The sequence below is a fragment of the Miniopterus natalensis genome, chromosome 8, assembly GCF_054644295.1.
Source record: "Miniopterus natalensis isolate mMinNat1 chromosome 8, mMinNat1.hap1, whole genome shotgun sequence".
NCBI lineage: Eukaryota > Metazoa > Chordata > Mammalia > Chiroptera > Miniopteridae > Miniopterus > Miniopterus natalensis.
This window is the reverse complement of record NC_142088.1, coordinates 45,386,486-45,412,617: the sequence shown is the minus strand read 5'-3', so window position 1 is coordinate 45,412,617 and position 26,132 is coordinate 45,386,486. Positions and strand designations below refer to the sequence as shown.

Here is a 26,132-nt window from a genome sequence, read left to right as displayed (position 1 = left end):
AATCAATGATGACTCTCTCATCACTGATGTTTCTCTCTCTCTCTCTGAAATCAATAAAGATATATTAAAAAAAAAAGAATTACGAAGTTTTAATGTTGAAAGAAACTTGACATGTCACCTTTAAAAAAAATTTAGGAAGGAAATAAAGGGCTAGAAATGGCAAAAAAAAAAACACCCCCCAACAATGGCAGCTGCATTACACCTGTCAAACTTATAAGAATCCAACTTATATAATCAGCGAAAACATGGGAGAGGGAGGGAAGGAAGGAGGAAGTGAGGGGAACACAAACGATGTGAACAGCCTAGTGACTGTCCTGTAGCCTGAGAATGGTGTGAAGGGAATTAACATGAATATGCTCCTTTTTCACTGGATCTCAGTTCCACGTGCGCTTCACAGTGACAATACTGAAGCCTGAATCCCATGGAAAGAAAACGAGCATATTAAGGATATCCTGGCAAACGTGGATGCATTATTAACATGGCAGGCAGGGTGGGGGTGTTAGACACATGACAATGTTAAGGAAGAAACTGAAGAATTAACTGAGAGCCTCAGAGAAATGCTTACTCAAGGAGTCAAAAGAACTGATAAAATCATCTATAAAATACAAGATGACACAATGAAAGAAGTAGCGAGTTGTAATTTCTTTATTTGCTGAAGTCTTCCAAGGAAGAGTATATTTAAATAATTTAGCTTCTAAATGCTTTCCTTCTGTGGAATAAAGTATCAAAATTACGTACATTTTAAAGACTTTATGGAATTTTCATTTTACAAGGTGACTTTATTTTGTAAGATGTAAAATGCCCAAAAAGGAAAATATTACTGGCAAACATTAGTTTTGTGCTCTCTATGAGCCTAGTAAAATATCAGGCCCCAGAAAAATATAAGGTAAAGGAAGTCGCTGCTCTTGGGCTCTAATCAAAGTACCAAAACAAATTTTTAGAATTTCAAACAAATATTTGAAAAAAACCACAACTGGCTAATGTACTCATATGGAAGTACACACACTTACACACACACAGACACAGGCACGCACCCACCCTTTAGTGTAAAGATTACCTATCTGATTGCAAATTAAATCAATCCATACTGTGATATGGCTGTTAAAATGACAGATGTCATTCTAGGCTGAATTAACAACTACTAAATGCCTAATTTAAAAAATAGCTTCATTATAAATCATACTTAAGGACTGGTTAATTTCTGGTACAACAGGTCAGGAGGGACATGGACAAATTAAAGACTCTTTTCCAAACTCAACTGGCCATGGAACCTAATCTCTTCACATTCATCTCTCTCTCTTTTTTAATAACTATAAATATCTTACCAAGTAGTCCAAAGCACAGCTGGGAAAACACTACTTTAGAGTTTCCAGGAAACAGCAACAAGGAGGGTCAAAGACTCAGAAGCAAATTTCAGGAGGAATGGACAAATAAGTGAGGACAGTTTGAAGAGAAACCTTAGGAGAGACGTGACAGAAGTTTGGAACTAGAGGGCAAGCATGTGTAGAGGAAAAGGACTCTGGACTGCTCCAGGACACAGACCTGGGCAGTTTCAATGAAGTGGGCCTCCACTCTGTGTAAGGAGAGAGAAGAGCTTGGGGATGAGCCCTCTCACAGGGTGGAGAGACAGAGTCACTAAGCGTATCCTAGATGCCTCTCATCTGTTAGCGTAGCTTGAGACTGGCGGTCCTCAAACTAATAGTCTACCACTGGAATAAGATGATGTTTCTAGATGCTCAGGGGGAAAGAATATGTTCCGTGGTGAAATTATTGTGGGAAACATGTCGCTTCTGTGACAGCTGTCACAATATACAGTTGGGTTGAAAGGCTTTGAGAAGTTCTACAGTAAGGAAATCTGTAGAACTTGATTTAATGCAGTGTTTTTCTAACTTCCTTGACAATGGAACACTTCTGCTCACAGGATGCCCATTTTGGAAATAGCAGAGGGTGAAAGGGGCAGAATTGATTAGATGTCCTCTAAGGTTACTGAGGACAAGTTTGAATCTCAGGAAATGACACTTAATAATTATCAGTAGCTAGTAATTTATTGTAAATATAAAATTTATTTCTTCAGAGGAACTGACAAAAGAAGTGGGCTCTTAATGTGTACTTTGTTCTTTAAAAAAGTCAAATGCATTTAAATGAAGGTTTATAAATAAAACCTAGTGTCTAATTTGTTAAACTCACCTACTGCTGGATTTGTCTGATTGCCGTGTTTCCATGCCATCTCATAGTTCAAGGCAGCGTCTGTATACGTCTGCTCTTTTTCCATAATGTAGCCCATATATTCATAAGCTTTGCAGCAAGACTGAAGAAAAATGGAGGAGGTATCAATAGATTAAACGCAATACCACTAAGATTTTATGGGATGCTTATGACCATAGAGGTCAACCATATTAATTAATGTAAATGGCACATAAAACAGTGGTTTTCAACTTTGGCTATGCAATCAAATCATCTAAAGGACTTAATAAAAGATTCTGAGGCCAAGCCCCCACCCCAAACCTATGAATCAGAATTTTTGGGTGAGAAGGGAATTTGTATTTTATACATATACATGAATACATTTGATTATGACTAATTCCAACACAAATATAGAAGTGAAAGTGTAATGAACACTATGTACCCATATCTTCAACAATTAACTCACAGCTAAGTTTCACCTCTATTCCCACACTTGTCCCTCTGAATTATCAGATAAAAACTCAGAACTCAGGTATTGTCATTTCACCATAAATATTTTATCATGCTCCTTTAAAAATAAGAACTTTCTTTAAACATAACCACAAACCACAATTTGTCACACCTTAATGTAACAACTCCTTGACATCACTAAATATCCAGTCACTACTGAAATTTCAAATGGTCTCCATATAACATTTGTTTGTTTGTTTGTTAGGGTGAGAATCAAAATAAGGCTCACTCATTGTGACTTGCTGAAATGTCTCTCAGCTTTTTCTGATCTAGAGGTTTCCCTTCCATCTCTCTCTTTCTCCATGTCTTTTTTCTTGCAATTAAATGGAACAGAAACAAGAATGTTTGTCCTAGAGTTTCTCACAGTCCATACTGAGTTGAGTGCATCCTTGTGGTGCATATGTAATATATTCCTATGTCACTGATATTTTCTGGAAATTGTAATTAGACCTAGAGGTTTGGATTTGATTTTGATTTGGGAGGAAAAGAGGTGAAAAGCCTTAATAGAACAGTGCCCTGCCAAGCCACTTTGAAGCCTGAAGCAAAAGAAAAAATGTGTAGCCTGGCCGGGCGTGGCTCAGCGGTTGAGCGTTGACCTGGGATCCAGGCGATAGGGGTTCAATTCCCAGTCAAGGCACATGCCCAGGTTGCAGGCTTGATCAATGACTCTCTCATCATTGATGTTTCTCTCTCTTTCTCTCTCTCTCCCTCCCTCCCTCCCTCTCCTTTCTTTTCTCTGAAATCAATAAAGATATATTTAAAAAAAAAGTGTGACCCAGTATATATATTTTTTGGTATTTTATAATTGTTAATTTTTTCTAGAATGCTTAATTAAAAATTGACAAGTAGATATACTAAAACTCACAATATTTTAAAAGTTTGAATATTTTACTGATACCCAAACACAATTTATTATAATTATACTCTTCTACCTTAATGCAAGAAAATATATCAATAATATTTTTATTAAAACCATTACCCATTAAAAATACATACACACACATATTGGAACACACATTTCCTCTTTTGCTTCAGGCTCCAATGTAGCTCAACATAGCACTTTCAGATCCTATTTAAAATTTTGATATTTTAATTTTTTAAAAATAATAATGCATCAAATTATTATTTATCTTGACTACAATGGACTGAGTGCTTGTGTCCCCTCCAAATTCATGTTGAAATCCTAACCTCCAATGTGACGGTACAGGAGGTGAGGTCTTTAGGAGGTGATTAGGTCATGAGGGTGTAGCTCCCATGAGCGAATTAGTGCCCTTACAGAAGGAACCCTAAAGGGTACTCTGGTCCTCTCTTTCCACCATGTGAGGATGCAACAAGAAGTTGTCAGTCTGCAATCTGGAAGACGGCCCTCACCAGATCCAACCATACTGGCACCCTGATCTCATGCTACCAGCTTCCAGAACCATAAATAATAAATTTATGTTATTTATAAGCCACACAGCCTATGGTACTGCGTTACAGCGGCATCAATTGACTAAGCTCATTACTGAGATTTTAAGAGCCCCTTTAGTTTAGACCCCAAATGGTTGCTTCACTTGTTTCACCCCAACCCGGCCCTGTCACAGATGATGTGTTCTTCCGTCAAGAGGCACATATATCTGATTTTCTTTTGGTAATGTTATACTCATTGATTAATTCATCAGGGTTGAAAAATATTCTATCATACTTTCATTTATTAGCTGAAAAACACCTATAATGAGAAATGTCTCATTTTCCACTATTTTGTTACCCAGTAGTACAGTTTACAAAGAAAACATGGGATAAATGCTTAATTCTTTATCTTGCCAGCTTTAGAAATACTTCATCAGCATATATCAGGGGTGACCAATTTTTTTTAATCCTTGTAAACTCATGGATATAAACTTATTTTAGTATGTTTCAATTCACTGTACTTTTTATACTTAATGATATTTAAAGTACCCTAACTTTGGCCAGTGGGAGTGTTTTCACATTGGCTCCCAAGTCTCTGACATGACTCTTATCTTCTTTGAGAGCTTCCTTGCCATCCAACATGACAAGATGGTCTGGAGTAATTTTGCACATTTCCTGCCCCAGATCTGGATGGTCTCCATTTTTTTAAATTACATATTTCAAGATTTCTAAGCTCTACCTCCATAATCTTATTCCTCCAATACTGACAAGCCCAATCAGCAGGCTGACGCCTCTACAGCAGCCATCACATTCAAACCTGCAACGCACTGCTGTCAGTGTTCTCGGAATGGAAGGGTCAACCATTTAGCAGTTCTGATTTTTCAAAGCCTCTTAATGAGTACTCTGTTTTTCAAGGACGATTTAACTAAAATTTTTGATGTATAAACTATAAATTGATAAATGGCTTGATGCTTTAGGTTTTTAAAGTTCCTAGGAAAGTAACTTAATAGTATCAGCTGATCTCTTTAAAAAACAAATAATACATTTTATAATCTAATCTGCTTGAAGAGAATAAAACATCAATTTTCTGTAATTAAGATTTGAAGTAACTGATATGAATCCATAAAGATAAATATCCTCAAATTTCTATGTTTGGTACAATTATGTCTCAACAAACAGTAACAAATGCTGAACTTTAAGAAATGTTTTATTTAGCCCGGCCGGGCGTGGCTCAGTGGTTGAGCGTCGACCTAGGATCCAGGCGATCGGAGTTCGATTCCTGGTCAGGGCACATGCCCGGGTTGCAGGCTCGATCCCCAGTTGGGGGCGTGCAGGAGGCAGTTGATCAATGAATCTCATCATTGATGTTTCTATCTCCCTCTCCTTTCCTCTCTCTGAAATCAATAAAGATGTATTTAAGAAAAAAAAAAATGTTTTATTTAGTAAGGCATCCTTTTTTTGTGTGATTAAACACCAAAATGTACAGTTAAGTAAAGAGCCTTAAATTCTAAGGACTGTAAGATTTTCAATTTCATACCTAAAGGACTTATTAAACAAATCAAATCAAATGCTGAAAAGACTTTTCCCACAAACTATGTTGTGCACAGTGGATTTTGATACTGTGAATGGCGTGCAGCGCCGCAGCAAAGCCACCAAGTGTTTCCTAACAGGAGGGACAGACATCAGCAAATTAATGCTCTTCTGCAATTTTCATTAGTTCTGAGATGAGATGGGTAATCACAGGCAAATACTTGACAAAACACTTTTTGTAAGTAGGGCATACCATGGCTGAAACTTGAAACTGCATAAATCTGTGTGTTTTTTTTAATTCTCTAAGGTAATGGCTTCTTTCTTATTATTGTTTCCTGAGTATGGTAAGAATAAACACTGAATTTTCAAAACACACAGAGGAAGCTTCAGAAATGCACCAACACTCCCTAATAACCCATTATAGAAAGCTTATAAAATAAAGGTTAACAATTATTTCTTCATCTTCAATTGCCTACCCTATTATGGCTCAGGCACCGCTTTAACAGTTCTTCTGCCATGTCGTATTTGGCTGATTGAATATAAATATCGGCGAGTAGCAGCCAGCTCCTCTCAAAGTCCTCAGCATCAACAGGATTCCAGTTCATTTTCGCAATCCGCTTCAGCTGGTTTCTGGCTCTTGGAGTCTGTTTCAGGATCATGTAAGCTGTGGCCATTCCCAAAAGTGCTGGAATATGATCCTTCTGTAAGAAAACAAAATTTGAGAACCTCAGATGCATAAACATAAATAAATGTCCTACGTTTAAAAGGAAAACACATGGAAAGTAGCAAGTGCTACAGAATATGAGAACTGACCTATGATTTCTACTTCTGGCTCCATATACGTTAACTGTGATACGGTCATTATTTAGCCCATCAAATAAGCTCAATCTACCATGTAGAAGTTTGGTGAGGTGCTGTGTGGTTAAGATAATTCAATAAACTTGCAGATGCCACAACCACACAACTCCAGACAATTCAGGTGACTCAGTCTTTAACGGAATTGATTGGCTGTTTGGTTTTGTACAAATACCGAAAAATTAACAAAATTCTATTTCAGTGCAATTCTGGTTGAACATTTGCATTTATTCTTTCATCTTTAAAAACGAATAACAATGATTTACCCAAAATAATATTCCTTATTTATACTGACTCTTTTTCTCTCCCTTCTCACTTTATTCAACAGTTTCTTCTCCCAATACGGACAAACCAATGTAATGTTACAGATAAGGCATGCAATTAATTAATCAACTGGAAATTATATGAAATAAACTCATGTCTTAAAATATGCTTTTAAAGTTGGAGTCTGCAGCTTCTTGATAATGTCTATAAAACCTGATGTTCTTCTAGAAAGAGTTCACAGAAGGAAATGTCACTCTCTGAAACCAACACCCTGATAAGAATTGGTGTGAAATGGAGGCCATTAGTGACCTCTCCAGAAAACCAACTTAAGTAAGCATTCATGTGTATGTCCCTGATAAAGCTAGGCGGCTGTTTAAATTTCAGCAGAGGGCTTGTGATGCTTTTTATCAAGAGGAAGGCTTCAGGTTAAAATAGAAATAAAAGATGAGAAACTGTGATTTAGCGATAATAGAGATGCACCGTGAGATGGTAAGTTTAGGTAACTAGTAAGGACCAGAAGGGCAGAAGGTAGTAAAATGTTCAATGTCCAACATGGACCATGGTGGGAAGTCAGAAATAACCTGGATTAGAGAAGGCAATTCATCAGAGCTTGATGAACACAGCTTTTAGGAACAGAAAATCTCCCTGGCTCTAATTTTTATCTATCATTAAACTTCCAAAACCTAATTTGTTCTCATTAAGGAGTGGCAAAAAGGTTTTGAGTGTCAAAGCCACCCAATTGTCAGTAAATTCTGAAGACGTGTATGGGACATTATCAGTTACTCAGCCCCACCCTCATCCTTTGCTAGAGAGGAAAGAAAACAGAGGCCGGCTATGTATTTGTCAGTCAGATCCCAGAACAGTCCACAAAGAGAACGGTCCTACAAGAATGTCCAGATCTTTTCACATACTAAAAATATCCCCCACTACACATTTAAAAATAATCCCTCTGATTTTAAAATCATACATCTCAAGTTTGATTAGAATGAATCAATTCCTCACAGCTTGATTCCTCCTGTGTGAACCCCAAAATAGTTTCCAAAACTGCAAATCTGAGTTCTAACCCCTGCCTCAGACCCACGATGTCTCCTCTGGAGCAGACATCCTGAGGCATTGGCCAGCTTCCCCCTCTCACGCTCAGTCAGGCTAAGCTGCACCACTCTGAATCACAAAGGATGATACAGCTATGTTACAAACAACACACTCTTATGGTTCAGGGTGATGGAATAAAAGCACATGGAAACACTGTTTTGCTTAATGTGTTTTCCACCATTTCTTCCATGACTTCCTGTCACATACCTCTTTTTAATCCATCTGAATGCCACATAGTGCTGTGAATATACAATTTCCCTGCCTCCCTGACTCTGTTCCTATCGCCCCTTCACCTGGAATGCACTTTCTCCACCTCTGCCTATGAAAATGCAATTTATGCTGGTTCTTCTTAAATCGTGCCTTGTTCCACAGAAGGGTCTCCCAACTTTCCTTATACTGTTTCCTACAGCACTTTTATTTGCAACTCTAGGACAGAATGTCATAAATTTTGCTTTGTACTACAGTCAGTCTGCTTCTCTCATCATCCCTAGATTAAGAGGAACTTGAAGAAAAGGGGCTACACCTCATTTAACTTTGTGATTCCCACAGTGCTTAGCACCCACTGGCTGCTTAATCAATATGCATTATAGTTAATATATGCAGCCTATGAGTTAAAAGAAAAAACTGCAAAGTAAAATTAGTCGTTTATAAAACTTCAGTTCACACACCAGTCTTTGGACAGTTAGTAATCACTTATGTAAGAATGATAAAAAAAATAATAGAGTCTCACCAACACAAAACCTGATCGTCTTTCTAGGAAATAGCTGTGATGTCACTCGCTGCTTCTGGAGTTCTCCCCCAAACTCCAGTTTAAACTCTGTTACATGATAGAATGTTCCTTCACAACCTTCGGTGGCTATGACACCTTACTTGAAACGGTGCTTCATCGTGTTCTTACACATTTTCTTGGTCTTACATGACAGTCCTATTTCTGGTCTCCATTCAGTCAGCCACTGTCGTCCATCTGCTGCCTCACAGCCAATTTGACTAAGCACAACCCCGGGGAACATTACTCAACGTCAGCAGAAGGCTCTGCTCCAGATGGGACTGCTGCTGCTGCTACCTAGCTGTTTGTTCCAAGGGTGGCTTACAGCGGTAACACAGCGCCATCTAGGACACTTGGACCCAAACAGCAAAGGGGCTGTAGGTTTCCTCAGTTCCTGCCAGGGCCTGGGGGGCAGTGGGAAGGGGTTACAGTAGGGGCTTTTTGTAGTTTATTGCTACCACTGTGACCTCTGAACCACAAGAAAACACAGCAAAGCTCTGTAAATCTTCTGAGAGACACAAAATTGTGACTTTCTGTGGCCTACAACATTGTTGAATGGAAGAACACGAAACCCAATGAGTATGTTCAGAATTAGCTATTACCAGCTGCTAATGGGGTGGGTGCCTAGAATTCCTTCCCTAATATCGAGTAACTGAAGAAATACAGCACCATGTAGGGGAACAAAAAGTAGAACACCAGAGAACGAGAAGGAAGGTGGATCTAAAAGGGGTAAAGAGAAAGCCTTTCATCTAATAATAATAATAATAATAATACTGCAGGGGTTATTTCAGTGTTGCTAATGAACAATATCATTATTTGCATGACTGAATTATAGGTTGTCAGTACTGATCTCTTTTAGCCTTAGAGTTGGAAAAATTTCAAATTCATGTAAGTGAAAAGGTGAGCAACGAAGGCAGACAGGTGTTTATTTTCCCTCGCATTAACCTAAGCTACATTTACAACACAGGCCTTCTCCAGGGATAAAGCTGTTCCCTTGAGAATTAACTTAAGCCCCTTCAAAGAATTTCCTTTCTCCAGAATTCTCCATCCTAACAGTGACAAATATATCAAGAGCACATAAAAACAGTGACAGTGCCTCTCTGGAGAAAAGGTATACTGTGCAAAACTATACCAAACTGTATACCAAATTATTAATACTAGTAATTAAGTCAAATTTCAGAAAACTAATCAAAATACGTATTTCTATACCTCCAAAGAAAGATAACATATGAAGCTGAAAAAGGCAATCCCCAAACCTCAGACGTTGCTATTTCAGTGAAGGCATTCAAAGCTTGCTCGACGTGCGACTTCTGCTTGGTGGCCATCAGGCAATAGCTCTCCAGGACGCGAAGCTGTACATGACCCTCAGCAGTCTGAGGTTTTAGTTCTTTAAGGAGTTTTTCTGCCGTTCTCACTGCTAATTGCACCGACTCTTGCTTCTCAGTTGAATTACTATATTCAATAAAAAATAAACTTCTTATTTCTGTTACTCATGATGTAGGGATTCATTGAGACTGGAATGCACTCTAGGGGACACAGGTTTCTTTTTGTCACCAATTTAAAAGTAAACCTTTTCAAGAAGGTTACTCATTCTCTTTTAGCACAAAGCACAGGTTTGTGTGTTTTAAACAAAATTAACATAGCTTCAATAAAATACCATTAAACATTTATTCACTCTAGACTGAAGACAAAATTTGGACAATGTCTACTCGTGGCAAGTGTTTTCATTTCAGCTAATAGAATACTAGAATTCAGAATAAGTAGAATCATCCAATTATTCAGAAAATGAAGAAAAAAAAAAAAAAAGAGAACAAAAAATAACTAAAATCATTGAAGTACCTACTATGTGCCAAGCACTGGATTATTTCATTCAATCTATGTTGAATCCATTTTATATGTGAGAAAACTAAGGTTCAAACAGGTAAAATAATTTGCCAAATGTTGCACAGCTAATAAACAGTAAATTTGGAATTTGAATCTAAGTTTGTCAGACATATAAAGTCCACTTTAATTTCCTTACCCAGTTGCCTATAAGTTGCTCAGAAATTATACTGTCAAAAGGTTGTAAATTTCAAGTGCAATGACAGTTTAAATATATTACTAGCATTTTTCTTTTTTTAAAACATACACCCACATCCAGATATATAGAAATTAATAAAAGAAAATTAAATTCTCAAAGCCCAATAACTAAAGTCATTGGTCTTTTTCTCGGGCCTTAAGCTTTTATCTTCTCTAAAACATTTCACACTGCTGGCTACCTTCTTCGAAGTTCCCCTCTTTCTCTTCTGTAACTACACATTTTGGTGCCCTATCACACTGATTGTTCTTTTCTGAACCCCCTTCTCCTCCACTCCCCTTAAATGTTAGCATGCCCCAAATTTAGTTCTCAGACTTCTCTTACTACATTCTACTTGCAAAGAGGCCATTCGTGGGGTTCCCACTATTCACTCTGTGCACATGTCCACCAAATCTGCATCTCCAGCTGTGGCCTCCTTTCCGAGTTCTAGTTTTGCATTTTCAACTACTTGCTGAAGAATTCCACAGGGATAGCCTACAGACATGTAACAGTAGGCTGCCTTAACCTTTCTAAAACAAACATGTCTCCGCCTGCTCTAAAACTTGCAACGCACTTCAAATCTATCACTGAAATGTCTCAGCAGTCTGGTTCTAACTTACTCCCGCTCCGTGGTACACCTTCCCCTGACTGCTCTGCACTGCTATGATTTCTGGGAATTCCTGCAACACTAGAGATTTGAGTGGTTTCAGACACGGTCTTGTCTCCCAGGTAAATTACATGCTCCTGAAGGCAGAAACTACCCCTATACCTTATACACGTACACACGTATGCTCCCCTCACCATACTTTGCCTGATTTGAGGAGAGGACAAGCAAAAAGTACAGATTCATAGAAATATAACCACTTACCAGCAGTGAAAACAGTGGCTTTGACGTCAGGAAGAACCCAGTCCAGATCCTGCCCCCACCACGTACTAACTTTACCACATTAGACAAGTTAACTTTGAGCTTATTTCTCAATACTATTGTTGGGAATAAATAAGAAATGCATATAAAGTACACAGCACAGGGCATGCCATATAATCACCATTTACTATTACTGTGTGAACAATTCTGTGAAAGTAATCAAATTCTATAATGTATCCTATTTTTTACACATTTATTCTGATTTAGGAATCCTACTAAAAGCATTTCATGCTTGTTACAGAGAACAGTTACTCTACCTATGACTTTTTTCATTATACCTTTCATTAGTGCTATCCTAGAATTTAGTTCACTTTTGTAAGGTATCCTTGCTTATTTATCCTCAATAAGTGTTTTTTTAAAAAAGGTAATTTGTCAAACACTACTCACCCCAGATCTCTATCCAGATTTTCAAATACTTCGCCTCCAACAGTTTCATTATCTGGATTCAAACAGATTTCTATCATATTATAAAGGGCATTTTGGCCCCATTCACTATCTTTCCGAGCTTTGTTAAAATGTCGAAGGGCATCATTTGGTTCTCCAGTATACCTTGTTAGATGTTAAAAAAAAATGACTTACTTCAATCACTGACTACAAACTTTAAGTAGTTTATAATTTGTTTGGTAAATAAAACTATTAACATATTTTAAAATGTAGATATTTTTTAAAACACAGAAATGCATATTCTACTTTATTCACAATGAGACAAAAAAACTATTATGTAGGATTTGTCAATAGATTTACCAAAGATATAGTCCTTTACAATACTGATATCCTGGCTCCAATTTTGCTCTGGAGTTACGTTTCTCAGCCATTAAGAAAAATCTTGGAACATCCTCAAGTTTTCCATATCTTCTTAGGAAATCAATTAAACGAGATAATGTCATATAATTATCTAGAAACGAAGAATATTTCAGATATCGATAAATCTGTATCTTCTGTTTTGCTGGTTATAATCCTACTTTATTAAAGTATAGTTTACTTCAAATGAAATACAATTTAAATGTAAATAAAGGAATGCCTTAAGAGTTATAAGTCCCTAAAAAGACTGTGTGGACAACTGGATGGTTTATCAAATGATAAAGGGTGGGTTGGTCTGATCACAGTGAGAGGTTCTATACAGGCAAACATACAAAAATGTACATTTGCTGTACATTATTTTTCAGTCATTCTTACGACCAAAATATCCTAGAAATAGTCTCTGTGTAGATAAACTAAACTCCAACTGTAAAGTTTAGGAAGACTGATGCAACTGCACAGGGCAAGTCTGTCTGCGAGGCCTCCTTTTACACTTACTGCAGCAAGTAAGGGGCTGGAACAGCACATTCTGATGACAATGTTTGCGGCGGGCAAATAGAAATTTACTCCAGTCCTTCCTGAAGATGTGTATGTTAGACACTAGCTCACCATAATATAGCCGTATCATACCAGTCCTAGTATTTTAATCCTATTTCACCTTCTTCTAAGGAAAAATAACTTAGTTATTTGGTCTCAGGTATAATTTCCTGGCACACTCCTAGAAAGCTTTCTTCTTCCAATTCTACCCAGTTTTGAGAATAATCTGATAAATATTTTATAAGATTGGAAAAATAATGTATGGAAACTATAAAAAATTTGGGAAAAAACAGAAAGGTATAAAGATGGAAAAAATCCCACTCATTTTCCCACAATCTAGCGATGACATTTTGGTTTCTTTTCATATATTTATGAGTGAAAATCATTCTATAAATATTTAAATGTAAGGAAATTAATATGTTTCTTTGCTTACATACATATAGAAATAAAGTCACATTTGGGGTTTTGATTTGACATTATACAGTAAACATTTCTCAACTGTCCTTAAATGGTCTTCAAAACATAATTTTAATATGGATGCATAATTGTTGATGGCTCACATTTCATTTCTTTGTAGTTGTGTTTTTTAGGTGTTTGGGCTCTCAAGTTTCAGTTAGCACAGGACTCATAGTAGGAAATTTGTAAAAATTTCATATTATACAAGCTATTCTGATCATTTTCATAGGGTGAGTTAGGATTAAAATAAACAAAAACTTTTAGACAATTTATCAATTGTCTAAACAAAGACAATTTATCCTTGATCATATGTTCCAAGAAAAGAGAAGATACCATATGGTCTAGCAATTCCACTTCTGGGTATGTACTCAAAAGAACTGCAAGTAGGGACTTAAACAAATGCTCGTATACCAGGGTTTATAGCAGTATTATTGACAATAGCCCCACGTGAAACAATCCAAATGCCCATCAACAGATAAATGAATAAACAAAATGTGGTACCGACATGCAATGGAATATTACTCAACCTTAAAAACAAAAGGATATTCTGACACATGCCAGAATACGGATGAACCTTGAAGATATTATACTAACTGAAATAAGCCAGTCACAAAAGGACATACTGTATGATTCTACTTATATGAGATACCTAGAGTAGCCAGAGTCATAAACAGAGAGTACAGCGGTGGTTGCCAAAGGATGTGGGAAGAAAGGGTGAGAAGCTGTTTACTAGGTACAGAATTTCAGTTTGGAGTGATGAAAAGTTCTGGAGATGGCTGATGATGGTGGTTACACAACAATGTGAATGTATTTAATGCCACTGAACTGTACACTTTTTTTCCCCAATATGTCTTTATTGATTTCAGAGAGAGGAAGGGAGAGGGAGAGGGAGAGAAATAGAAACATCAATGATGAGAGTCATTGGTTGGCTGCCTCCTGCACGCCCCCGACTGGGGATTGAGCCCGCAACCTGGACATGTGCCCTGACCGGGACTCGAACCTTGATCTCCTGGAATCCCAGGTCGATGCTCAACCACTGAGCCACCCCGGCTGGGCTGAACTGGATACTTAAAAATGGCTACAATGGCAAATTTTATGTTATGTATGTGTGACCACAATGAAAAAATATTATTAGGAAAAAAACAACATGTATGCTTTGCATATACTCTATTACATGATGTCAAAATAATCCAGGTTGACAATATTATCATTTGCCTTCTTTGACTCATAATCTTGGGTCTCAAGATTTAGTTCCTCTCGCCTTTTGCAATCACTAAAAAGCAGAGCATGATAAGAATATGGTTTCAGAAAAAGAGGATTAGAATACTGGTCTTATCTTTTAGTTATGTGGATTCAAGCGAATTACTAAAATCCTCTCAGTCTAGGATTACTTATTTTTTTTTAATAGTATGATAGTATTTCTATTCTGTGTCGTGGAAAGCAAACAAAATAAAGGTATGAGAGATCTTTAAAACTGCAAATACCATTAGTAATATTTACAGCTCCCAAAAGTTTTGTTAAGACCTGGGATGGCTACCCTACAATAAAGCCAAGAAGCTGTATTGGGTTAAATAGGAATTAATATTAAAATTTCTTCCCAAAATTTTTCCTATGATATTACTAATATGTGTGACGTATGATATTGATAGTAATATTTAAAGTCAACCTTGGGAGACAAGTTTTTTGAATAATTATCACTATTCAATATTACTGAAAGCTATTCATTATTAGTTCAGGTTATAATTCCAGTGATAGATTAAATCACATTAACTGGTATTTTGGTTAAACATGAAATTTGACAGAAGGCAAATTTCTGTACTTAAGCAATCTACTGAAAACTGAAATGTATTACATTCTGAAAAAACATAGTCCATATTTATTGATGGATAGTGAGAAGATATCAAAATAGTGATGGTGTGATGTGACAAGGCATGAATGAAGTGTTATGGAATTACAATGCACGAAATTTCTAACTTTGCCTGGGGGAAGCTGGAGAGATTTCTCGGAGGACCAAACCTTTGAGCAACCTGAAGGAGAGGAGGATCTTGCTAGACAAAGGCACTCTGAGAGGCTGATGGCACACACACAGCTGGAACAGAGCAGAGCATGCAGAGTGCTGGTTAAGCCTGATGTTACTGGACATTAAAGGGAGGAAGAAGGATAAGAAATACGAATGGAAATATAATCTGGAACCACATTATTATCAAAATAATGCTATGATATTAGACTTTACCCTGGACAACCATCCTAAATTTTAAGCAGAGGAATAGTTTATTTAATTTTAGAATTAATATGGCAGTCCTATGATGGCCTAGAGCTGCAAGAACCTAGAGGCTGGAAGATCAGTAGGGAAACTGCACTAGTCCCAGTGAGAAGTGATGAAGGTCTTAATGAGAGCCATGGGCTAAGAGAAGATACACTGGATGTGATAGCTATTAAACAGGCAGAATCAATGGGGCTTATTAACCAACTGGTGTGAGGGCAGGTGAGAACTTAGGAGAATTTGGAGATTTTGAGAGTGAAAAGGTGTAATCTGTAATTAGATCTATAAGGAGAATTTTTAACCAGCTAGGTTAAGTCAAATTGGACGGAACATTTCTCAAGTAAGCTAAAACACAGTCTTAAAGTATAAAATGTGCTACTGAGGATGAGCAATAATGCACACATAAAATAAATGTAGATCATAGGTTTTCTTTAGAATTAACTCTGACAAAACAGATCAATGGATAAGTTTGCAAAGTCCTATCAGAAATAGGACACAAGACTAAAAACAAAATACCGCAGACAGTAAAAACTTAAAGTTTTGTATTTTTAAATGACAGTATTTCACAGCCATTCATTGATTCATTTGACCAATAAACATTTACTTTGCACCATCTGCGTGCCTTTCACCACAATGTGTCTGAGACATAAGATAAATATGATCTCTGCAAACCTGAGGAGTTTTCGGTTTAATGGAGATGACAAATACATGCATAAATACTTTCAGCAAAATAATAGAATGATATGATAAAGAGGCACGGATGAAGTGATTCATTATTAGGGTGACCAACTCATCCTAATTTGCTGAGACTTTCTTAGTTTTAGCATTGAAAGCCCTGCCTTCCAAGAGATCCTTCATTCTCAGGCCAATCAAGGTAGAAGAAGGTCATCCTACTTAGCATCACATAAGCTATTTTATAATGTAGGTGGTGGCACTGGGGTCAGCTTTTTTATTTTGGTGAAGGGTGTATATTTTGGATTATGTTTAGGGAAAAACAGTGGGAGAATAAGGAAGGCAAAGTGCATTATGGGCAAAAGGAAAAAATCATGCAGAGACTTGGAGGCGTGGCTGTGTGTCACTTGGTATTTCTGGAGTACAAGGTTCTTGTACTGAATTTATAAATAATTCATTTTATATTTGCTTAAGTTGCCAGTCTACTAATTCTATTTTGCTATTGCCTATTTGGAAGAGATGCTGATGCAAAATAACCTGGATGAGACAAAATTCATCTGCTAGAAGAGAGCTTCTTCAAATCTTTCATGTGAGGGCACTATTATCATCGATGGCTTAAAAATATTCATAAGGAGCTCTGGTCGGATGGCTCAGGTGGTTGGAGCTTCATCCCATACACTGAAAAGGCTGCAGGTTCCATCCCCAGTCCAGGCACATACGGGAGGCAACTGATCGATGTTTCTCTCTCATATCGATGTTTCTCTGTCTCGCTCTCTAAAATCAATAAAAACATCCTTGGGTGGTTAAAAAAACATTCACAAAGGAGAGGTCTGTTTTCGAAAGAAACCAGGTTGGATTATTTGCTCAAAGGGAAATGCTACAATACTGGAACAGCTTGGGATAGACTGAAAATACTATGTACACCATCTTAAGGAGAAAGGCACAAAACAGAGTTTAGAATCCAAGAGAGAAAAGCATAAGAGCCAAGAGGAGAAAAGGGGTTGATTTCATTAGCAAATATAATCAATGGATATTTACCTGGCTTGCGTTCTAAAAGCTGTTGTAAATGAAACACTGCTTGTTCATAGTCCTGTTTCCTGAACATGATATCTGCCATCATCTATAAAGGTAAAAGTTGGTTCTAAAAATATTGCCATATATTTTACAAAGCATATTCCTCCTATCACGAGTTAGCACTATTGAAAACACATTTGAAAAACACAAAGGGGGAAGTTTTATAAAAAGGAGAGACTTAAAATTCAAGTGCACCCTGCGCAGATTAGGATCAGTATAACAGGAGATGATCGAGGACGTGAAACGAACACTATGTTCACAAACTATTATTTTTAGCAGAAAATATGTTTCAAGTGGTTATTTTAAAAGCAGAAATTTGAAGGGAATTGCACACCCTATGTGCCATCATAGAAAGATACCTCACTGGGCTTGCTAAAATGACAAGGAGAATATTTAAAAAAACCACACTCTTAAATTCTAAATATTTCAAAGGAATTTCAAATAAGCAAGACCTACTGAGATTTTCCTGTTACATGTTTTAAAAGGGAGACTTCTTATATTTCTTCAGTTACAACAATAACTGAATGAACCTCACAAACTGTCATCTACAGAGCTGTTTGAAAAGCTAACAAATACCTCAGCCCCAGTAAAATTGAGAAAGAAAAACAAAAGTCTATTTAAAACACACCATCTTAGAACAACAAAAGTAGTTTTTTTCTGTAACCCCAGAAGTCCCACTGCGACTTAAAAATTAGTCCAGCATGTCTGAGTAAGTACTTAAAAGTTAGTCTTCAGCGAATTATGGCTTTACCACATGACCAGGCATCCCCTTAGGCATAAAGAAAAGTTAACTAGGCCCAAGGCGGCAAGTCAGGCCTTATTTGGAAAAATAGGTTTATCATTCTTATAAAATAAAAGATTCCTACTCTTCTTGGGTAAAATGTACTCATAATGTAAAAAATGTTATTTCTTCCAAAAGCCAACATGAGGAAGGCCTCTCATCTAGTATTACTTTGATGAAGTAAAAGGTGAAACACGCCCATGGAATGTAAAATACAGCCGCCTTTACAGCAATGAAGCCTCTTGGACTAACCGTGGTGGCAGCTTCATTGTCCTGGTCAGTCTGGAGAAGTAGAGCACAGTGACGCAGGCAGGCCTCAGGGTCATCGTGTGCCAGGTATAATCGTGCCAACTCCAACATTATCTACAGACAAAAAGGGCAAGATTAGTGAGAGACTGTTTGGAATAAACAGTGACTGAGGAAATTGGACACAGATTAAACTACAGTTGATCAAAGTTACTGAAATAAAAATGCCAAGCTTGACAGGTAGGAAAACTATAGGCATGCTTATCTTTCTCTTCTCTTACACTAGGAAAAGCAGGAGAAACAGGTGATGACTCACTTGAAAAGTAGAGACACAAAGCGCTGTGTAAAGAACACTGGTCTGAAGTCGGGAGATTAGATCCTTTCCCATGGTGGGGCCAACTCCCTCTTACCTCTCCAAACATGTTTCCTCGTTTGTAAAATAAAAATCTTGAAGCAGACAATTCCCAAGGTATGCTTTATACTGAACACTAGAATTTACAGCTCCTTTAGTCATCACTGAACAAGGGAATATTTGGTTATACCTTAACAAAGGTTAGTTTTGCCTTACCTCTAAAAGAGTTGTATTAATTACAAAATGCTCACTCCTAAACTTTAAATTCTAGAATATGGTTATCTTCTGTTCTATAGCCCTTATTTACGTATTTAGCTATTTATTAGAGATTTTTAAGAAAAATTTTAGTCATCTATCAACATCTGAGAAATAACATTTTAGTTTATATAACCAGTCATATATGTTTTCTACACTAACATTATCTTTACATTTACTCCCAAATGGTGCCACTTGAGGCAAGAGACTTAATCTAGTCGTTTCTGCATATACAGCAATTGTAAGAGGCATACAAGAGCTGTATAGTAAGCTGAGTTGAATCATCTAGAGCCAGATATTTGAGACTGAGCAATTGTTTTAAAGTGATTATTAAAACACAAATGAATAATAAAAATCAAAGAGTTTGCAGATTTACTTTATATCACTTATTCCATAATAATTTTTAGATTTTAACATTATTAAAGGCATAAGTATTTTGAAGGATCTCTAGAAACAATATTAATTTTTAACTTGTATTTTTGTTATATTTCTTTTTGAATCTCCTTTCTTAATAAGCTGGTAAGAATTTTACATTTGGGGAAATTAGATGACATCTGGAATAAAAGGTGCTTAAAATTTTATAAGGGTACTGACCTTATTATCTGTTTCACAATGAACAAGTGCTTCTCTATAAAACTTAATGGCTTTTTCATAGTCTCGCTGAGCAACAGAATGTTTTGCAATCTCTGCACAAATTTCAGCTGCTAAATGTTTCTGTGCAGGAACTGCGTCTGGTTGTTCCATCTGAACACGTTTTAGTACCCGAGCTTGTAATTCTCGAGCCTAGAATAAAGTAAAGATAAAAAGGAATTAAAAAAAAGAAAGAAGTAGAAATGAATAATTCTCAATAATGAACACATAGCATAAATTTTACAGAAGATTTATTTAAGCATTATTGGCCCTTAAGCTAAAAAAGCCTGATCCAAAGAAAATGTCTCAATTCAGGCCTTAAGCATGCACTTGTTTGCAAATGAGCCAGCATGCTCATTCTTTCCAACCGAGGTACTAAAAATTACTGAGTCTTTCCCACTGTTACAAGGACATGTACAGGAAGCTCACTAAGGAGGAAATGCAACCATAAAACAAGTATTTGGAAAAAATGTTGTTTCATTCTTGGAAAGGTATTGAGGAAATTACCTAGAAAAAAAAGAAGCATGCTATTTATTATAAAGAAAAAACATTCTGTTATTTGTTGCAAAAACAAAGAAACAACAAAAACGAAACAAAAACAAAAAATCTGAAAACAACCCAATATCTAATGGAAAATGGCTAATCAATTGATGGTGTGTGTGTAGTGTGTATATACTATATACATATGTGTATATATATAAATATATATATATATATATATTCCTACATTATGCACAGCCACCTGGAAGGAAGGTAGGGGTCTTCCTCAGGGTAAGAATGTAGCTAAATTAGAAGAACATTAGCCTTTCCACCCACAGATCTGTTTTCTGACACAGTGAGATCTTCCTTTAATAAGTGACAGAGAACTCCTATGCTTTAAGCCTGCACAATAAAATTTAACTTTGAGTTAACCATTCACTAAGGCATTCATGCATTCATGTAACACACAGTGAATGTTCACCATCTGCCACACATTATGCTACACACAGGGAGCCCTTTTTGAGACCCCTGTCAAAATGTTGGTTGACAACTGGTATTTAAAGAAGATAGTGTAAAGCTGGGTATTTTTTGGAACCACGGGTCATAACATTAACTTAGGGCATCATAATAAGAATTCTTCTGGAAATGAAAGAGAAAGGATTAGAAAATATCAGTATATACAGCATGTGGTAAAGGTTAATGCTATTTCATGAAATTTTGTATGATGAAGATGGAGCTATACAGATATGCTGGAAAAATCCACACAAATGAATATTAAGTGAAAGAAGCAAAAACAAATATAGTCTGCATTTAGCAATTATAACTTTATAAAGTTACAAAATTATTAAGTGTTTTATGGAGTATAGGTTCTTTATTTCTGATTTAGTTAGATGTTTTTCACAGAAAAGATAATTTACTAAAAAGTGATTTTCCCCACAATTTTTCCTTTAAATAAGGATTAGAATAATCTATGACTTCATTTCAGGAGATATAAATAAAGGGAGAAAAAAACTGAGTTTAAATCCCACCTATGAAACCAGTCATGTGACTTCGTGCAAGTTTTTAAATCAGCTTCCTCAGCTGTAAAACAGGATTAAAAATATCAACTTCCCTAATTGTTATAACAATTAGCAAAAACATATTTAAACCATACAATCCATAGGCATTCAGTCATTTCTGCTTTGACTTATTTTCTGTGACTGATGGGTCAAGAGATTGGTTTACTCTTACGTGTGGCATATTTCCTTTTGCACCCATCTCCTACCCACAACCACACTCACAAACAAATGCATTTACCTGCTGTAATGAAGAGACTGCATCACCAGGTCTTTCCATTTTACTATAAACTTTTGCTAGAAGAACTTGAGAACGTCCATCTTCCATGAGAGCTGACAGTTCATTAACTATGAAAGAATTGAATACATTGGGGAAAAATATAATTTTAAACAAATGTTTACATTTTTCTACCAGTTTTAAAACTAGTCTTTAGAAAGAATGGTTTTGAAAAATAATAAAGTTAAAAATTTTTCAGTCAGTTATCTGAATAGCCAAATTTTATTAAAAAGGATAGAAACTGGCCTGGCTAGGCATGGCTCAGCGGTTGAGCATCAACCTAGGATGCAAGCGATTGGGGTTCGATTCCTGGTCAGGGCACATGCCCGGGTTGTGGGCTCAATCAATGACTTTCTCATCATTCATGTTTCTCTCTCTCTCTCCCCCTCGCCTTTCCTCTCTCTGAAATCAATAAAGATATATTTAAAAAAAAAAGAAAAGAAAAAAGGATAGAAACTGGATGGAAGAAAAGCTGAAGAACTGGATAAAACTGGAAGTTTTTCTTCAACATATATTTAGAAATAACAGTGTAATAACTCAGTAGTTAATTTCAATTTTCATTCTTAAGTATATAAAAATCTGTTTATTGAAGTCATTAAAAGATAAGATAGTGTAGTTGCTACATGCAATGAAGAAGTAACTGCCGTTTTTTAAAATAATAGATATTTAATTGGCAATGAAGCATAGTCATTAAGAGCACTGACTTTGATGCCAACCAGTCTGGTTTCAAATTTAGGCTTCGTGGCTTACCAGCTATTTAACCTTGAACAAGGTACTTAACCCTTCTGTGCCTCCCTTCCATTTGTAAACGGGGAAATAACAGTACCTATCTCATAGGGTTGTTGTAAAATTATTTAAAGTTTATAAATACAAAATAAGCTAACATTAATGCAAAGCAATTAAAATAAAGTCTGGTATGTGGTTAAGTGCAATTTAAATATTTGGTATTATTGTGATCTAAGAGTGGTAAAAGAACCCTAGACAATAACAGAAATATGTTTCTTCCACCATTTATCAAGTGCATGGTCTGTGCCACAATCTGTTCAAAGTGGTTTCTATAAATTATTTCTTTAATTTTACATTATGTTATGACACTTATAGCCTTAAGAAAGAACAATGCGGCAAGATTCAATTCTAGGAAGTACATAGTGGTATATAAACAAGAATTCTGTCTCTATTGTTTCCAATTTTTCTTCAATTTAAATGTGTATCTATAATGGACTCATTAAATAAATTATGATGTCAATGTACAATAGAATACCTATGCTAAAAAAATAAAGAACAGCTATATTTGACAACATGAATAGAAGCTATTAAATGAAAAAATGCATACTACAGACCTATAGGTGTAATATGATTCCATTTTGGTAGGAAAAAAGTGGCATGTAACTGGGTTTGAGAAAGACAAGGAGAGATAGCAGCAGGGAGATTGATCGATCAGGACAGTACACAAATTGCTAAATGTAGTTTTCTCCAGAGACTGGGAGATGACAAGACTTTCATTCACTTCTCTAAGCTTTCAATTTTGGCAATGAGCAAACACTAGATTTTAGTGAAAATAAAGATTTTAAAAAAGTAAATTTCTATTTATCGACATAGAAAATAGTATGGGGAAGGCCTGGGGGTGGGGAAGATACAGGGTGGAGGGGATCAATGGGTGGAAAAAAGGGGACATCTGTAATACTAACAACAATAAAGATAAATTTTTTAAAAAAGTAAATTTATACCAACTTGTAAGAAGGCAATTTGACAGTATCCAATTAAAATTTAAATGCATATACCCTTTGACTTAGCATCTTGCTCTTAAGAACTACAAGCAAGTGTACATCAACAAATGAGATACAAGGACATTCATTGTAACATGGTTATAATATCAAAAGAATTGAAACATTAAATGTGCGATAACTGGGGGAAAGTCAAATAATTTACAGAGTTATATAATATTATGATGCCAGTAGACAGAATGATATGAATATCCTAACATCAAACTATCTCTGGGACATACTGTATGTAAAAAAAATAATAAATCACAGAATAAGAAGAACAATATATTCTGAAAATGAAAATTATGCCTATTACACTTATATACTTACATACAGATAAAATATATATTAAAACACAAAAAAGGTTACTTTTAGGGAGTTAGTTTGAGAACAGGACAAGTAGAATTCCTAGGAGACACTGGAGCCTTACACATTATGTACTTCTACAGTAATTTTTTTTTTAATATGTCTTTATTGATTTCAGAGAGAGAAAGGGAGAGGGAGAGATGGAAACATCAATGATGAGAAAGTCATCGATCCACTGGCTCCTGCAAGCCCCATTCTGGGGATCAAGCCTGCAACACGAGCACATGCCCTGACCAAGAATCAAAGTGCGATCTCCTGGATCATAGGTTGATGCTGAACCACTGAGCCATGCTGGCCAGGCTATAGTAAATTTTTTTTAAAAAACTTATAAAAATGTTTACTTGTTTAAACGCCAGAAGTATTTGGAATTTTAAAGAATCTTCCATTACATCATTTAGGTAGTATCCTTCTATAAAACAATTAACTGTTTCATAAATCTGTCCTAGATTTTTCAAATATTTTATTTTAGTAGAGTGACATTCTGATCAATGAAATAATCAACTTCACATATAAAATACTGGAAATACAAATACGCATTTCTATAATATAAAAATAAAAAAGGTAAGGTGTATCAGGTATACTTTTTTCAAATCAGGAAGACTTTCATACCAGGTTCATGAGCTAGAGCATGTTGAAGAACTTTTTCTGCTTTGTCATACCATTTCAATTTTAATAAAAGCTCGGCCAGGTCATAGCAAAGATGATTTTGTTGTCCACTTTTCAGTGCGGCTTCATAGTAAGTGATTGCCTACACAAAATCCATTTTAGTTAGGGAAAAAAGCAATGAGAATGGCATTCAAGCATCGGTACTTTACACACAGATTTAGAATATATATAATTGAAAATAACCAAGGAGAAGCTTAGGCATGTACCTGCACCATCAGTTAGGTATGCCATTTTCCTTAGAGAATCAGACATCACACAAGACAACTAGCATTTTTTGAAGTGAATAGCTTGAAAAAAGTACTTGGTGAACTTTTTTTTTACTGGTTTTATTCCAGAAGCCAGTCAACTTTATTGAACGCAAATACTTTGCTAGCTGTTGCTTATAAGTTCAATAGTTACCAGGAACAGAACAAAAATATAACAAAGAAAAATCCATTATCCCTACTAGGCAAACACAAACAAAAAAAACAGACCAAACCAAACCAAAAAACTAACCCTCAATGCACACGGCTTACTAAGATTCGTTCAACAGAAAGGAGATCTAGTATGCTCTGTCACTTAATGAAAGAGATGTTAACCACAGCAAGTTTGCTAACTGATTTAGTGGTAAGAATTTAGGTGCAAAATAAAGCCTGAAGTAAACATTAGTCTAAAGAGTCTTTGCAAAAGAGTGAACAAGAATGTGATTCATAAGAAAGCCTTTAGCACAAATTCCAATTTGTGAACACAAACTTGGAGTTTTACAACCATCAAGATACAAATGGTGCTTGCTGAAGGCCTCTCATAGAGCAGTTTGAAAAATTTGACCCAACTGATATATTTTACACTATAAAGTACTTGCCTTTGAATAGTTATGAGTTTTCACAAGCGCCTTCCCAATTTTGCTTGCCAGTGTTCCATCTTTTGGGTTTTGATTTAATGCTTGCTCATATGCTACTATGGCTTCTTCAGGCTAATGTTGACAAACACAAAAAATAGGAAATAAATCAACAGTTTGGCTGGATCCCACTAATGGAAACATTTATATAATTAAGTTCTTCATTTGCAATACTTAATAAGACTACTAAAGCATATATTTAAGTCCAGAAACCTTAACAATTTCAGAGAGGTGATAGTCACTAGCATAGATATAACTAGTTAGTATAATCCCAACCATATTAATTGTTCCCTTGTCTTCATAAATAATAATGTGAGAACTAAGAGACAGCTTCTTGACTATTTCTGGCAGTCATCATAAAAGCCGGATAGTCAGAGGACTGCTTCCCTTTTGAAGAAAACACCATCATAGCCCATAATTCTCTTTATGCTTCTGTTTAAAGGAGGCTCTTAACTTGCTTCTGATATCATCTCTATTTTAAATAATGACAGTGTTGAATTACTGGATCTCAATTTGAAAAAAAACCCAAACACTTTTATTGTAATGGTTGTCTCCTTTCATTGTGATGACTGAATATTTGAATATTAAGTAAACATTATTTAAAAAATCAAATTCCTTTTAATAGAGTGTTATACTAATCACAAAGAACTTTTTTTAATCTAAGTTTAGTAGCATCAGAAACTTTACCTCTTGAATATTCATGTATGCATCTCCAAGGAGAAGGAAAGAACGAGGGCTGGGCATTCTCTCAGCAATTTCTCTGGAAATCAAACCAATTCTATTCAGTATATTGAATACAAGTATCTTCTTCTAAGCCAATAAAAGGTAAGCTCATTTATTTCAATTAACCAGGAGCCTTCAGAATACCCTCTACATATCCAATAGTGTAATATTATGAAAAACAACACCCATATCCATACCCAGACTGTTTTTGCTAAATCAATCATTTTTCATTAAATCTTTGCATTTTCAGAAATGCAGGAAACAGAGTTCAGGTGGATAAGTTCTATCCA

The 26,132-nt window shown here is 35.9% G+C and overlaps 1 protein-coding gene across 2 annotated transcripts in view; it reads right to left on the bottom strand.

The window, feature by feature from the left end:
- The window catches only part of TTC21B (tetratricopeptide repeat domain 21B), a 56,447-nt gene that overhangs the window by 3,337 nt on the left and 26,978 nt on the right, over positions 1-26,132 (bottom strand). The window contains exons 16-27 of one of the 2 annotated variants that reach the window (XM_087819808.1): positions 25,807-25,879; positions 25,084-25,194; positions 24,186-24,324; positions 21,412-21,518; positions 19,600-19,788; positions 18,405-18,515; positions 17,336-17,417; positions 12,316-12,466; positions 11,959-12,120; positions 9,847-10,042; positions 6,090-6,314; positions 2,188-2,308 (exon numbers count right to left, since the gene is read on the bottom strand). In XM_087819808.1, the coding sequence (XP_087675934.1) occupies positions 2,188-2,308; positions 6,090-6,314; positions 9,847-10,042; positions 11,959-12,120; positions 12,316-12,466; positions 17,336-17,417; positions 18,405-18,515; positions 19,600-19,788; positions 21,412-21,518; positions 24,186-24,324; positions 25,084-25,194; positions 25,807-25,879 (1,667 nt within the window). Of the gene's footprint in view, positions 1-2,187; positions 2,309-6,089; positions 6,315-9,799; positions 10,043-11,958; positions 12,121-12,315; positions 12,467-17,335; positions 17,418-18,404; positions 18,516-19,599; positions 19,789-21,411; positions 21,519-24,185; positions 24,325-25,083; positions 25,195-25,806; positions 25,880-26,132 lie in introns of those variants that run through there. The other variant, XM_087819809.1, reaches the window with a different exon arrangement.